This window comes from Adelges cooleyi, unplaced genomic scaffold (assembly GCF_023614345.1).
Source record: "Adelges cooleyi isolate 19-005CV unplaced genomic scaffold, UGA_ACOO_1.1 ACOO_flye_CR_arks_rails_tigmint_CR_PRNA_651, whole genome shotgun sequence".
In the NCBI taxonomy this organism is placed as follows: domain Eukaryota; kingdom Metazoa; phylum Arthropoda; class Insecta; order Hemiptera; family Adelgidae; genus Adelges; species Adelges cooleyi.
In genome coordinates, this window is record NW_026096352.1 from 7693566 (window position 1) to 7710431 (window position 16866).

The following is a 16866-nucleotide window of genomic DNA, read 5'->3' on the forward strand; positions in this document are numbered from 1 at the left end:
TATCGTATAGAATAATTTCATATATTGTTATAAAAGGATAGTCATCGTTCGACTATAAACGTATTTTGTGGAATAGGAATTACTAATTAGAATAAATAGTACATTTAATTAGACTACACATACGAATATTGTGGTTTTTAAAATAATATGTAATCTATAGTCCTGTAATAAAATAAAATTACATGTAATATATTTTTATTTAGTAATAAAAATGACAGTAACGTATAATATGTAAAAAACCCTATTAGCTCCATGTAAAAGTCGGCCTTCGGGCGAATGGTGGCGCTATCTACGTGATAAAACTGTACTACCAAAATGCCGTAATTTCTTGACCCACTGATTTGGTTGGAGTGGCGTCACCTTATCTTCTCTACATCGTGAGCATGCATATTGCATGTAATTCCAGTGAGCTGCCGTGACTGCGCTGTAGGCGGGAATCAATGATGCCAATAGGGCATTTGCTCATGCGCATTTGAGTTCTCAGTGTGGTAGTATATCTATACAGTATTTATATCCATACAGTTTTTTACCATAATATCATGCTTTTTACTACTAGACGAAGCATCCGGGCGGGTAGTACGAGCACGGCTAATGTCGTGTATATATATTATATATACATTAACATTTATAATACCCAACCGGAACTCAATTGCACATGAACGGACCGGGTGCCGTCACCATGTTGCGCCATCAGCGCAGTCACGTCGGCTCGATGAAACTACATGCATGCTCCGTTTAGTAATATAAGGTCTATAAGTACCTATGTTTAAATCATTAAAAAAAATATTATTGCTTCATCAAAAAAAAAACGCAATGCAGGACGTCATTAAATCAGTATTTCCATAATCCATATTCTCCTACATAGTATATGCGCGATCATACTTGAAAAGAGAGCAGCGCACCTAGTGTTAGTTATTTACCCCAATATATATCCAAATACGACGACAACCGTGCTCGCACCACCCATCCGCATCCCACCCCGATGCTCCGTCGATTAGTAGGTATAAGGTCTATGATTAAATTTTTCGTACCGAATATTTGGTTACCGAAAAATATAAGGCGTGGTCCAGCAATGTATGTTCAATCTCAGCCGGGAGATAAGTAGTCAAACAAGCAGCGACAACACTGCATTTTTATCCCTAATGGCCACGCCGTCTCCCGGCGGAGGTGAAATTCCACTCTAAATTAACCTCCATATTGTATATTATCAATTGTTGTTATCAGTAAAAAAGGAAAGAAGAAAGTTAGCTGTTAGTACAATGCTATGCAGTATGCACTATGCAGTATGTTTTTCGTTATAAGAACACCATGTCATGAGTTCAAACGTTCCGTTTGACAGGTTGGACTATATTTTAAAAAAAAAGTGAAGATTATTTTACTCGATCAAATAGTAGACCATTCAACATGGACGGGGACGACTTTATAGCTGGTCACCAGGTAGTTTCAATACGTAATCATCTAATTGTAAAACTTTTTACGAACTATAAAAATGTGATTTTTAAATATCCACAATGTTTTGTTAAAATTAAACGTCATAAAATAGCGGTTACATTAATATTCACCATTTATATCGATTCACTTTTCGTGATGTTATTCATTGTTAGCTTATTTTCTTAAGATAACCTAAATACATAAATAAAAAACATATTAAATGTTCATTATATCACAACAATGTTTAAATATGTGTATAAACCATAATAATATATAATATTACATTATGCTAGTGATTGTTGTTTATGAGCTTAGCGTTGTACTAAACCGTTCAGTGCCAAATGTTACAAATTTGCCACAAATTGTATTTTTATATTAGGTATATTATTATAAAACTAATAAATCATCATTTCAGTTAAAAACTAGTTCCAAGTTTGTAACACTTGGCATTGAAAAGTCTATTGTTATTAAACATTTTAGTAACTGTTTATATTACATTTTTTACTTTATTGCTAATAACACTTTAACTATGTGTTTTTGGTTTAGGCCAAATTCGAGGATGAATTTGAAGAAGAAATATATGATGAAGACAAGTATGATGCTCTTAATGATGAGACTTTTGGAAATGATATGTCAGGTAAGATGAGGTTTTCATAATATGTTTGTATGCTAAATATATTTACTTGTCATGGGCTTAGGTCTCCGAGTGTTTTGGCACTCGCTCGCTTGGCGCCATCGCTTCGCTACGCTAACTTAAAATATCCTAGGTTTGCAGGCTACAGTCTAGGAGATCACAGGTTTTAAGTAAAGTCGGTTTAAAATGGTTCTAGAAGCCATGTCACGTGTCCGGCATAAAAAAAAAAGGACGACGAAGGGCGCGTATAGTTAAATAGGGGAAATATGCAAATTTAAACTAGCTAAACCTTTTGAACTAACGGAGTTCGCCTAATTCTGACTCAGATTCATAAAAAGCTTAAAAAACACTAAAATATGGCAAAAAAAAATGTTGTCTGGTAAAGTGCATTTATACTAAAATTGATAATCTATATTCTATTACTTAATATAAGTCAGTAAATAAATTATTTTGAATTCCCCCCTTCTAATAAATTCAATAAGCAATTGTTCGCCTTGGATCTTGATAATATTTTGAAGTTGACTATTTATTAAGGGTTACAAAATTCCTTTGTCATGATTCAAATTTAATCTAATTGTAAGTTACAATTTTTGTTTTAATTAATTTTTTTTAAGGTTTACTAATGACGGTTTATCATAAATCGCTAAGTTAACCAGTCAAAATTAGACGTTGCCGTCAATTGTAATTTTGATTTCCCTCTGTCTATTTTGCCTAATAGAAACAGTTTGATAGAGCATTGCGTTTCATTTTGAATTATTTGAAGTAAAACTACAGATAACTTAGCTGTAGGAATTTGGTTATTTCTACATTAACCTAAAAATATATTTTGTTGTTAATATTTCAGTTTAATGTATCTATTTCAAGTTTTAGAATACACATAAAAAAACATATAACATTATTGAAAATACACTGCTGATAATATTCATATAATGTTAGGGTTGTGGTGTAGAATATATTATCTGTGTTTGATTGTTCCAATATTTAAAATTTATTTATAAAATAATAGAAAACTTTTATTTCAAATAATTCCATTTGGAAAAATGTTCATTTGAACATTTGTTAAACCCAATATTTACTTGTGTTATAACATTTGATGTATTTAATACTTACCTTGTGTTCGAACACATACCGGCTACCATGATGAATCGTGGAGGGAAAGATTACAAAATTCATGTAGGGAAATTTTAAGCTTAACATTGTTCAAAAAAATTTGTTATCTACTAAAAAAAATTAAAAGTACTAGAACCATTAGATAAGCTTAAATTATGTGTAGAGTAATGAGGATAGGTCAATATTCAGTTTTTTAAGAGTATTTGAAAATGCTTTAGGAAATATGGACATAATAAGCGTAAAATCAGCTTGATTTGGCCAATATTATCATTTAATTTAATTTTTTTAATATTTTAAAATTAATTTCAATTTTTTTTATTTTAATAATATAGTATGAATAACTATTGTGATAATAACTGAGTATTAGTTGTATTATTTTATATATGTACTACTTTTTTATATTTGTTGTTCGGAGGTTTGTACCATTGATAATTTGGTTTTATGATAATTTTTTCTCAAAGTACAAGATATTATTTTTAGATCCTCCTATAATTTATATTGTTAGACACTAGTTGGTTACTAATAAAAAAATAGCGGTGAAATTTTTAATTTCTGTAAAATGTTTCATTATAATCTGAGGCTGAGTAATGTGTAATACAATTGTATATTGTTGTATTTTTAGATGATACATGTATATTGCCACATACATTGAGTTTTTTAATTCAAATTATTGTAGTACATTTTTAAAAAAATAGCCTATTATTTATAAAACATTCATTCATTCATCATGCAAGCTTAACAGGCCATGAAGGCCCAATAATGTCATCATGAGATTGTTACTAGACGAATTTGCTATCCGGGATAGATCGTCAGTCCGTCGCTGGAGAGGGGAAGGCGGCTTGTTTTCACTAAGTGTTTGCTCACCCAGCAAACAGAGCGCCCGTAGCCTAGTGCCAAATCAGCAATAGTGAGCATTAACAAACTGTTGCCTTCTCCGCTCGGCCACTCTTCCTCTATTTATAAATTCTTATTAATCATCATGCATAATATAAGTGATCACATATATTAGCCCATACCATTGTTAAGTTTGTAATATTAACTTATAGTTGTTCAACATTATAAAAAAATAAGTTGAAATTAAAAGAAAATATCTTGTTACATAAATAATTCTGTGGATTGTGATGACCCAATGATTGATGCGAACCAATTCCATTTTTGAAAACATTAAGTGTTTGATCTTTTGTAAGCTAAAAATTTACAGCAACTATTATAATCTTAATTATTAAAATATTATCAATATATGTTGTCAACTAAAAAAACATCAAAAACCTTTTTTTCTAGGAGGAGTGTTAACTTCTTCTTTATTTCACATTTTTGAGCGTACATTTAAGAAATTCTGAAAATTAGACTAAAGATAGATCTAAAGTGGAAATTATAACATACACAATTTTCTCAAAAACCTTTATTCAAACTTATTTTTTATACAGAGAAACCATAAAAAAAGAAAAACAACTCTTGCATTGTATTAAAATTCCAGGTTGCTTTTTGTAAATGAATAAATTAACTGTTAACAATTATAACAAAAATATTATCATAGTATTGTTGATTTGCCTATTGGCTATTAGTAACAACAAGTTATTAGGAACAGATGATTAACCATAATTTTACCTACCCTTATACCAAAAATATAATTGTGGGCGTGAGCGTTTCACACTAAAAGCACAACTCTACAAAGTGCTTAATTTTTTTTTAGTAATGACAATTTTAATAAAAGTTTCAAACAAATGTTATACCTAGCTCTTTCAAACAATATAATGCAAATCTGTATACATATATTTAAGACAAATTAATTAAACTTTAGAGCACTTAACTGCATTTTTACTACATTTTTTTTACAAATCTCTAATTGAGGTGTTTTCAGGACGAAAGTCCCATCGATCGATAGATCTTTTCCAAAGATAATTTTTAATTAATCGCTATAATTAAATTAAATATATTATGGTAAAATTTTCTTTAACTTGTGGCATTACTGAGTAAAGTTATGACGTAATAATAATCAGATAACAACTACTCTGGTGATAAAAAATGTCACTTTCCGAATAAAGGACCCATCGATTGATATGCTTTTATCCTGATTACGATTTTGTTTATTTAAAAATTTTGTTAATTTTTTTTTTAAAAGCTTAGTTTTGTTAAGAAACATTTTATCCTTTGGAAAAGGCACATGAAGTAATTGTATATTATTAAGGAAATTATTTGAAAAAACCCATATATGTCACATAAATCCACGAATAAATTATTTGAATAAGGTCTAACTATTTTAATACATTTGTAATTTGTTAAAGATATATAAAGTCAAAATGGTTTACAATACAATTCATGAAAACTTTGAAAATTCTGCTTTTTCTCAAAGCCATAATTTTGCTTATAGGCTCTTTTTTTTCTAAAAAAAACGCCTCAATTAGAATTTTAATAATTTTGGAATGGTTTTTATTGCAATAAATAAACCCTACATCTATGTATATTTTATCATTTTGAGATTTTCAAAGCGTTTATTTGACTACACTGTGCAAGTTTTTATTAGTTTTACTTATTATAATTTATTTATAAAAAATTTTAAAAAACTTATTCATAAATTAAAAATTGATAATATTAATAGATGATTGGGAAGCTGACCATGAACAATATGCTAGAATTGATGAAGAAACAAAAAAACGATGGCCTGATACTGTAAGTACTGAATCATAATTTTATGTTAACACATAAATAATTCTATGCAGAATACATTTTATGTATGTAGTAACAGTGGCGTATTAACGTGGGGGTATAACCCCCATATCTTGGCCTGGGAGGTTATTTGAAACATAATTTAAAATATAACTGTCACACCTGAAGAAGTACTCAATATTCATTCACTGTCCTCAAGAAAATTAGACTTTGTTTTGTAGTTAAGAACCCTAAATTTTTGTTTACATGCAATATGTATATAATAATATGAATATATGTTTATATTGAATAGGTATGGCTGTTAAAATCTGTAAATCCTTCCCCGTGGAAAAATTCTAGATACGCTACTGTGTAGTAAATTCTATTAGTTAAGGGTTGGGTAATTAAAACTTTATTTTATGTTAAAACAATCTAATTATCCAACTATCATAGCTATTATTTTAAATATCTTTTGTAACACATACTTTTTACCGTAAGCAAGTCATCATTCCTTTTTCCTCAAATTCTCTCACCTCTTCTTCTGTTTAATTTATTTATCATCAAAACTGAATAACATGACTTATTAAACTAGAAAATGTTCGACTAAGCTGATAAAACAATAGTTTTGTAATTGTTTACTCTCTTTGCTATGTGCAAGTAGTCATGTAAATACTGATATTCTGTATTCAGTAAATATTACAACTTTTAATGTTGTTGCAAAATATAAAACTGGAAAGATAATGAATATTTTTGTTATCAGGAATTAAATGGTGATTATACAGACTCGTTACCTTCCGATAGTATATTCAACGATCCAATAAAATCACTACCTGATTTAGAAAGAGAATTAAGACAATTAAGCACGTTCAGTCAACAGTATGATATTCCAGTAAGTTAACTACATTTTTAAAAAAAAATTATTCATAACAATGTGTTTAAACTAGCTTAAATATTTAAAAAATATTTTTTTTTAATTTAATAGAAATACTAATAAAGTTGTTGTATTATTGAAATTACATTTTTTGGTCATATATTAGCTTTGATGCGAAGCTGAAAGATATTGTTTTTACTAACAATAATGTGATTTTATTTTATTTTTTGTGTCTTGACCCACAGAATTTTCTAAACAGCTAATCACCTTCCTCTTTAAAAAAGAAAAAAGCTCTGTAAAAATGTATACATTTTTCAACTTATTTACAAATTTGTGTTTATTTTTTAGGCATAGTATTTGCCATATAACTTAAGTTGACAGACCTAAAAAATAACAAAAATTCTTTCCCCCACAAATGAAGGGTTCAAAACTTTTTCTTATTTTGTTTTTATACGTGTAGTTTTAGTGCATACGGTTTGAAAATTAGACTAAATGTAGCTTTAAAGTCGGCCTACAACAATTTTATCAAAAAATCAGTAGAGCAATTTTATTATATTAAGAACCCCCCCTTCCAAAAAAACAGAAAAATTTCACTAAGAATTAAATTTACATGTTGCTTCATGAAAGTGAAACACAGTCAACAGCTATGAAAAAAAAAAAAAAATTCATTAAGTTGTTATTCACCCATATATGGATAGCAACGACAAGAAATAATTATTGACTACAATCAACCCTAATCGTATCCTCCCTAATTAGGGAGGATATGATTATTTAATAAGGTAAAATATGTTTTTAAGCAGATTATGTGCTTTACAATGCTTTTATAGATATCCGTATATCTACAGATTCACATTGAAGCATTTATTTGAGTCATTTGAATCAATTTCAGTAATAAGCTAAAGACCTGTGCCCTACCCCACCCTAGTAATGTTTAAGTATCATGTTACTAATCGAGTATTTAGTATTTAAATAATGTTTTATAGTGCTGTAATATTGTTTTTAGTTCAGTACAGCATATTACAATAATTGCAGCAATTAAAAAAAAAATTGTGTAAAGAGCTTTATTTATTTTTTACTATTAACAAAAAACAATTTGCCAACTAATAATATTAATCGTAATAAACCTTTTACAATATGAAAATTGTATAAAATGTAAGAACATTAAGAACTACTAAATACATTTTACATAAACTAGATGTCATGAACATAAAGTTTGGTTTTCTTGAAAAGATAACTTTTTACAAAAACATTTATTTGCTTTTTATTATTTTGTAGCCGAATTTGCAGTATCAAAATAATTTAAATTTTGTTCAACAAAATTTTGGTAATGTGCCAATTAATGATTGTGGCCCAATTAGAAGACCCATTCCACTTCATGGTTTTAATCCATTATCACGGGTAAATAGCGAAATATTACTTATAATCATACTCTTATAGAATAAGTTTTATTTTAAAATTTTCATTATATCGTTATCGTCATATAAAAACTGACTATGTGCAAGAAGTGACCATGTGAAATGATATTATAAAATGCGTGATTTGGACTATATTATTGTACAAAAAAAATATTACAAAAACTATAAAAGTACACTTACGATTACTTAAAAGTCTCTTTAAGTCACTTACGTGACTTAAATACGATGACGATATACATCATGTTTATAGTGATTTCACTTTGTGAAAAATTGCCTGTGCTTTACTCTTTTATGTTAATGCCCTCTTAATTCCAAGGTTTGAGTATCTTTTTAATGTAACTACAGTATTTTTTTGTTTTTGTTGCTTACAATGATTCATTAACCATAAATAGTAACATATTTTAGCACACGAGGTATTTTTATCTCTGCTAACTTACAATTAGTTATCTGTGATTGTTTGTCATACATGTTGAATTTTAATCATTGTCTTGTGTTTAAAACTAAATGAATAAAAAAAATGTACATTGACTATTATGTTAGTCAATAGTCTGTAGTCAATTTTTCAAGGTTCTGGTATAGAAATGTTCAACTTTGTGTGTGGAAAGTAGAAAGAATGTTGTTATAATGTTCTAACCAACACTTATAAAAATAAATTATTATTTGTTGTAGTTTACTTTTTATATGATTATCAAATTATGACATACATAAAACGTATTTCAAAATCTTACAATAATTATAAAAAAAAAATAATAATAATTTGAAATTACTATTTTTTTAAAATATTTTCAACATATGGTTATTCTTAGAGTATTAAACTGTTAATTATTAAACATTAGTGAATTTTTTTCTTTTAGTTATAAATCATTTATGTCAAGTTATAGCTTTTGCCATAATAAAAAATAAACATATTTTTAATAACATGTTAACTAATTATCTAGTTTATTAAAGTAGTAACTTTATCAAATACGTTTTCAACTAATATAGAAAACAATTTTAGCGAAGAATATTTGTATTCCCTTTCAAAAAAAAAACTACTTTATTTCAGTCTGAAGTAAAGAAATATTTCAACCAATCACTGATTTAACATTAATTTCATCTTAATTGTTGTTATAATTGTCATTAATAATATAAAAATTTAAAAAATTTTACAAATAAAATAATATTTTCTAAAATTATTTCTAGTTTTTGTTAAAGTATATTTTTTTTATTACTAGAATATGTTCAATCCGCCACCAGGGTTCCACGAGGCAAATAGCCATTTTGATGGTGCTGCCATTAAATCACAAGTTATGTCATCTGCAATAAGTGTAGCTGATTTAGAAAGACAATTGGTATATGTTTTATTGATTTATTATTTATTAATATATTATTTATTTTCACGAAATGTATGTATTTATTAATATGAGTTAATGTTCATTATTGATTATTGTGTTTTGTGTATTGTTTGTGTATTAACAAGGATCGTTTGTGAATTTATAAATAATCTATTATAATATGTAATGGTGTATGTATATACTAGGGGGTCCATACTTTATCTTTTTTGTACTTGTCACCCCCTCAATTAATTAACTTATCTTAGGAAATGTGAGTATACCAAATTTTCACTAAATTGAACTAGAGTCATTGAAAAACAATCATAGTGCTTTATTTTAAAAATAATTTCATTACAATTTGTTATTTAAAAAAACATTGTTGGATATAAATTTATTGGAACCTAAGTATGGGGTAAAATGTAAAAAACATATTTACTGTTATAATCTGTTAAAATTATATTAAAAATCACTTCTTTAGTAAAAAAATTAGGCTTAATGATAATATAAAATCAAGATTTTAAGTTGGAGCAATATTAGGTTTGATTTCGGCAGAGATTTGTATTGACCCATATACTGCTTAATATATTTTCAAGTGATTGAATAGAAATTTAAAAAATTTGATGTATAATAAAAAACAAATAAATAATGTATTTTTAAAAATTAAATTGTTTGGTTGAATAAAAAAAAAAAAATTTGAAACATGATAACAAATACATTTGTCGTGTAATGCAAATTACAGTAGAACAATTAAAATTAATAATTATTATACAATTCATTTATTTTTTTATTTATATTTCTTCATTAGTAATATTTAAGTATAAGTTATAAATTACTTGTAACTCATTGAAATTGTGTAGTTTATAATATTTTAATTATTTATCACTATATAGATTGAATCAGCAAAAGTACTGCCATCTCAATTCTCACAACTACCACCGCCACCAGCAGAAATGAATGCTAGAAAAGTATTTGTACCAATTCCACAATATTTTAAACAGAATTACAACAAATACAACTTACCTACCTTTGTTCCCCATTCAAATTCAAGTGAGTTAAATTATTTTAAAATATTTTTTTTTCAAATATTAATACACACGTTATTTTGTTTTTTTGCTGTAGTTTTTCAACACCTTCCTCCTCCACCAAACATAGGAAATGTTAATAGACATCATACTAATATGACTTTGGAACAACATCAGTATCATAAAACAGTAACATAAATTTATAAAAAAAAATTTTTAGTTTAATATTAAATTTATATAATTTTTTATAGAATGACTATATGATTGAAGAGCCTCATGATGACGCTGCAGGATTCATGACACTCAGAGAAAAGCATTGGTTAGCCGGCATACAGACAATTCAATTTAATAACAGTAACCCACTAGAAGATGACTTCTATTTCACAGTTCGTAAAATTATTATTTCAATCGTTGATCTTATAATATTAGGAGTGAGCTTGAATGGGATGTAAACAGGTCTTGAGAGCTGTGCTGGACAAGATAAGTGCCATAGGAAGGCAATGAGCAGAGGTGGCATAAAATTAAATAAAAATACACTGCTAAAGAGCAATACAAGAGTAAAATGTCTAGACTCGATACGACTTGGCAACTAACCATTTTTAAAAACATTTATAAACTGAATATTTTATAAGATACTTGTATGTTACTATTTTTTTTTTTTTTTTTAACTCTAAGCATTGCTTACAGTACTTACAACTCCCCTTAGCTAAATACAAATTATTATATGTGTTTGTATTCAGAGTAGCTTATCTATTAAAAAATCAATGATATTGTGGTACCATAAAATAGATTACACACCCATATTTTATCCGCGAAAATGGTTTTACAGAGGACAAGTGTGTGAGGGCAGTAACAGTATCCGTATAAAATGTTTATAATGGATAGAGAAGAACTTTATTTATGCCGTATCGTTTTTTGATAACCAAAATTATTTGTTCATTAACTTTCATTTTCTTCTTTTTTCATTTATTTCTAAAAAAAAATTAAGAATTTATATCAAAAAAATAAAAGTGCTGTGTAACAAAAAATGTTCTTCTCTATACATTGTAAACATTTGTTTGTTCTATTGTTAACTACTGGCCTCACATACTTATCCCGCACAAAGCAGTTTTGATGTGAAAAAAATTGTAATATCCTATAAAAATAACTGTGATAGTCTGACAAAAAATAGCAATTCATAAAGAGTATAAATAAGAGTTCAAACTTATATTAATGTCTTGAATAGATTTAGTCTATTCTGTGATGGTACTATATTTATGTAATTTATGTATTTTTTTAATAATTTTAGCTTTGATGCGGAGCTAAGGAAGTTATTGTATTTACAGTGATGTGTTTTTATTTAATTTTATTTGAGTCTGTACTCACGATATCTTTTAAACCTCTGAACCGATTTCTTCGAGTAGCAACTCTATAAATCAGAAATCTTACCTGTAAGGTACTTTATTGGACCAATAATTTAAAAACATTTATCCCTTCCCCTTCAATATCAAGAAATACACTAAGCAATTTTACATATTTTTCAACAAAACACACTCCATAACTTTTTTGAAAATAGTTTAATTAATTCCAAATTAATATGGAATATTTTTAAAACATAGAACTACTGATAAATATTGACAAACCAAAAAATTATAAACCCTTTCCTCTAGAAGGAATAGAAATGTTATCTTTATTTCACTTTTTCAAGTAAAGTTTAAGGGATTTAGGTCAAAAAATTATACCGAAGGTAGTTCTAAAATGGGGCTATAATATATACAATTTTTTCAAAAATCTGTAGACAAAATTTTTTATAAGAAAAAAACCAAAAAAGGGAAAATTACACTTTGGCCGTAGACAATTTCTAAGTTGTTGTATGTGAGTGAATCAACAGTCAACAGGTAATGAAAATATTTTCATTATTTTGTTATTTACGGTATATGGTTAACTATAGATTGACGATCAACCCTAATCGTATCCGCCCTAGTACTGAAAAATATTTTTAACCACATAATTGTCATTGATACAATGCTTTTATCGATATTTTTATTTTTATCTGTTTGTGCTGAAAATGTTCAACAATCAGTTTTGAATAATTACTTTTAAAGTTATTTAAGTTTAAAGTATAAGATGTGTGGTGGAGTGCAGTAGAGTAATGCGTGCAGATAAAAATAATTATATGTTTAATCTACGCACCTCCTGTTTTAGATTTTAATCTTTAATAACATTAACGGAATTTACAAAACTGGTTATCGATCAATCTAAATTCTTAGCAAATTATTCTTACTAAAATGTCTATCTTGAATTTTCAAAAAACAGTACCAAAAAAATATGGTATTTACAGCGCAAATAAGTATAAATTAATTTTTAAAAAAAATCCCAAAATTTACACTAGAACAAAAGTTATTTTATTTGTCAAATCATTGTCGGACACCCTATATATAAATATACTTATATATTCTTCTGCGAGTGTCGGCCAGTGGTATTTAAATTTTAGATTCCCTTCTTATATATATATATACTAGCTGCCTGTGTACCCTGCTTCGCACGGGTTAAGAAATACAATTGGAACATAGTACTTACAAATAATACAAATTATTAGTTTTTAATAATAGTTTATATTATTATTATTATATTTTATTATCAATGTCCAATTGCATACCATCACTGCAAGGCGTGTTAATAGTGTAAATATAATACCCCATTCAAGTTTTTATAATAGTTAAATTTTTATTTTAACTATAGATTTTTAATTTACTATATATTCTAGATGTACCAAAAGCGACACCATGGATCAAGTGGTATAAAATCGAATAATAATTCACATCAGCCTGATTTGCAATCTAAATCCCACAATGCGTATACTCCATTGCATTTTGAAAACTCGCTAGGAAAAGTTCTGGTGAGTTTTAATAGATTTCTTCTATGGAAATTTAATAAATTTCCACGGTTTTTAATTATGAACTTTTTTTAGATTGGTAGTGTAATTGCTCCCAGAAAAATAATTGACATAGAACTTAATGACTTTACACCTTCATCATCTCCTTCAAGTCCGTTGAATCCTACAACCAACACTACACGGACCATTGTTGCACAGAAAAAATCCAAACAAATTCTTTTAGAAATTGAACAGGTATTTGAGTAATACTAACCCTATATTTTTTTGGTGGTCGTATGCTTAAGTGTGCCATTTAATTATGTTTTAGATGTACATACCCTTATTGAAAATAGAACAAACTTATTATGCAATAAGAAACAAGTATCAAGCGACGCCTTCAGTGCAAGAGTACATTAATGAACTAACGGAAATTTTAACTAACCATTTACACAATTTAGTAGCATATGCGACAATAAGGAAAGGAAAAGTATGTGAATACCTTTTATGTGTTAGTTAATTGATGTAGTGCAAATCGAAATAATGCTGTTTTAATTTTTAGCAATTGGTGCACCGTATTCTGCCTCACCTTAAAAATCCATCATTTTTATGGAATGCATTTTTCGGGCCTTCCATTTGTACAATTATGATGAAAGATAATGAGGAGCAGCTATTGTTACTGTTTTTACCATATATTAGGCAATGGATATTTTGTTTGTGTCTCGGTGAGATGAACAAAGTCACAGAATGTTTAATGACAAATCTATCATTTGTATTAAAAAATATTGTAAGTACATTTTGTATAACATAAATGTATAGGTACCTAACCTAATACCTTAAAAGATAAACGAGAGATTCAAATTATACAAAATAATAACATTTTTTTTAGTTTGGTATATCGGTAATTGCAAATATGATTGAACGAGCAGAAGAAGTGCGTTTAACCACAGAGCCAGAAGTACTAGAACAATGGAGTATGTTTATGAGCCGTGTCATTTGGTTAAGCTCTGAAACCCTTGTAGAGAGACCAGTCATTGGATTAAACAAAACAATTATTGAACAACATCTAACTAATTTGCCATTCGACCAATCGATCACTGTTGCAAAAATTAATAACTTGATACAAAGACTAAGTTTTTTGGGTGACACATCAAAGAAATAATTTTTAATAAGTAGAAAAAAATAACAACTTTCTTACGAACATTTAAACATTATTTTAAACTAATAGTTTTTTCCACTTGCAAGTGAAAAAAACAACGATAACTTTTTTAGCTTGATATTATAATGATATTATGGACCTTTAAATAAAATTCATGGTATCATTATACCTCCATTTTTCCCATACCACTTTTCTTAGAGGTTTCAGCTTTTTTATGTGTATATAATAAACATTTAATGACAATTTTTAAATGACTGAAAACTAAATTATGTTGTAATGCACTAAACGTTTAAGGTTCTTTATTTTAGTTTTTAAACCAATTATCATCATGTGACATTATACTTTTTTATCATTTAATTTATTATTTTTGTTCCCAACTTTTAGCAAATGCTTAGTATAATATGACATGATTTTATCGTTGAACTGTTAGTAAAAAAAATATCTTTTGATTATGTTTATTAATGTATATTATTTTTGTAAACCATAAATGAACATTTTTGAACATAAATGAACCAAATGAACATTTTTCATTTTTAAATAAACCATCACTTTTTTTAATACTGTTATTAACAATATTGTTTATTAAAAGGAACAATTTATCTATTATTTTTTTCTCTAAAAATAACTTAATTTAATTTTTTTAATTATTTATATACAAAACAATATAAGCATATATATTGTATACAGCAATATAAATATATAATATTTCCCTTAATCATATGTAAAATAGTAAAGTTTTCTTTTCATTTGATCATTATTATTTGAATACAAAATTGTTCTTACATAATATAATTTTTGTCTAAAAAAATATAAGCATATGTATTATATTGTGTGTATATTTCTTGAAGTCATGTCTTGTAATAATTATTCAGTTATTAAATTGTAGTTGTTTTTTAAACCAAGTACTAAAACTAAGGTCAGTAACAAAATAGTAAGCTCATTATTGTAATAATTTTTTTATGTAGCGTTAATATTTAATAATTACTTATTAATTCTCATATTATGAGTAATCATTTTTTTCTTGAAATAATATTCATATAAACTGTTATTTCTAAAATCCTGAATAAAATATAAGAATAAAAAATTATTTTATAAGTATCATAACTACCCATATTTAAAATTTTCTGATTATTTAATTTATTTTACATGTATTAGTAATAATAAAAATTAAAAAAATACATTATAGCTACATAATATATTAAATTATACATTGTATTTACTATATAATTATAATGTATACAAATATAAGGTGATTTATAAACAAATATTTAGCGCTTAATTTTTTTTAATGTCATGAAGCAATGATTTTAGACAGTTGGAGAAATAGATTTTTTATCATGTATTTTGTTTTGTATAAATATTGTCAAATCATAATACTATAAAATTATATTTCTTTATGTAATTAAAGAAAATGTTATTTCCTAAAATCCTTAATATGTGTGTTTACAGTTTGTATTTACACACAGATAGATATTATGCAACATTTTTATTTTTACTAGATTCAATGAAAGTAAGTAAGTATTCAATCCAACATTATAGTCTCTTTCATATCGTTGCTCAAATTTTCAATTCATAATAATTAAAAGTTGTTTACCATGTTTCCAAAAAACTCATATCTTGTGAACGGGTCAAGATAAAGAATTTAAAAAAAATCGACAATGCCCTTTTATTAAGATGCTATGTGTAAAAAATATCAGTAAAATTTAAGACGCAAAAGCTAAGTGAAAATTTAAGAGACACGATTGTTTGTTCACCCGGTTCTTTTATTGAGCGCACATAAATTAATACTAGTTTTTTAAACTTTTAACCCGTTTCTACTGCGCGTCGGGAAATCTGTTGCGCATTAATAGGTCTACTGTCAAAATAAATAGGATCTATTATACATTTTATAATAATTAATACTGAATACATATTATCACTCTATACATATTATGTAGGAACTATATCTGTAACAACTGTGAATAAGTGTGTAAGTCGATTTGAGTGATTTTACAGAGGAGCGATTTTAAACTTGAAAGAAACCACTTGAATACCTCTTAAGTATTTATCAATATAAGCGGATCATAAAAAAATCAAAAGTTTTAAATGAAATCCTGATTTTATGGTAGCTGGTCAGTTTAAAATCGTTCCCCTGTAAAATCATTGAAATAGTGAAATCTACTTACACGATTATTCACAGTTATTTTCAGATAAATATTATATACTACATAGGAATTAGGATGTATCTAGTAAATGGGATGTAGTAGCAAGTGATATAGATCACGGTTGTCTACAACCGTAGACAACGGTAGACAACCGTGATATAGATGTTAGTTATATCATGACCGTATAGACCGGCGACGGTACGCAGTGTTTGTCAAACTTTGTATACATCTCCGTTATCAGTAAATTAATTTAACCGTTTCGACCATGTG

At 27.0% G+C, this 16866-nt stretch overlaps 1 protein-coding gene across 2 annotated transcripts; it reads left to right on the forward strand.

Annotated features, from left to right (window-relative positions):
* Nucleotides 1-1244: 1244 nt before the first annotated feature.
* LOC126844860 (protein PAT1 homolog 1) lies at nt 1245-15004 on the forward strand. Of its 2 annotated transcripts, XM_050583294.1 has the most exons (14): nt 1246-1437; nt 1978-2068; nt 5775-5845; nt 6582-6710; nt 7968-8090; nt 9322-9438; nt 10311-10467; nt 10540-10631; nt 10694-10828; nt 13189-13320; nt 13393-13551; nt 13625-13783; nt 13856-14080; nt 14183-15002. In XM_050583294.1, the coding sequence occupies exons 1-14, from the start codon at nt 1405-1407 to the stop codon at nt 14453-14455; spliced, it is 1896 nt and encodes a 631-aa protein (XP_050439251.1). In that variant the 5' UTR covers nt 1246-1404; the 3' UTR covers nt 14456-15002. The 2 variants fall into 2 exon arrangements, with proteins under 2 accessions (XP_050439252.1, XP_050439251.1); XM_050583295.1 differs by lacking the exon at nt 9322-9438 and having other exon boundaries at nt 1245-1437; nt 14183-15004.
* Nucleotides 15005-16866: the final 1862 nt, after the last annotated feature.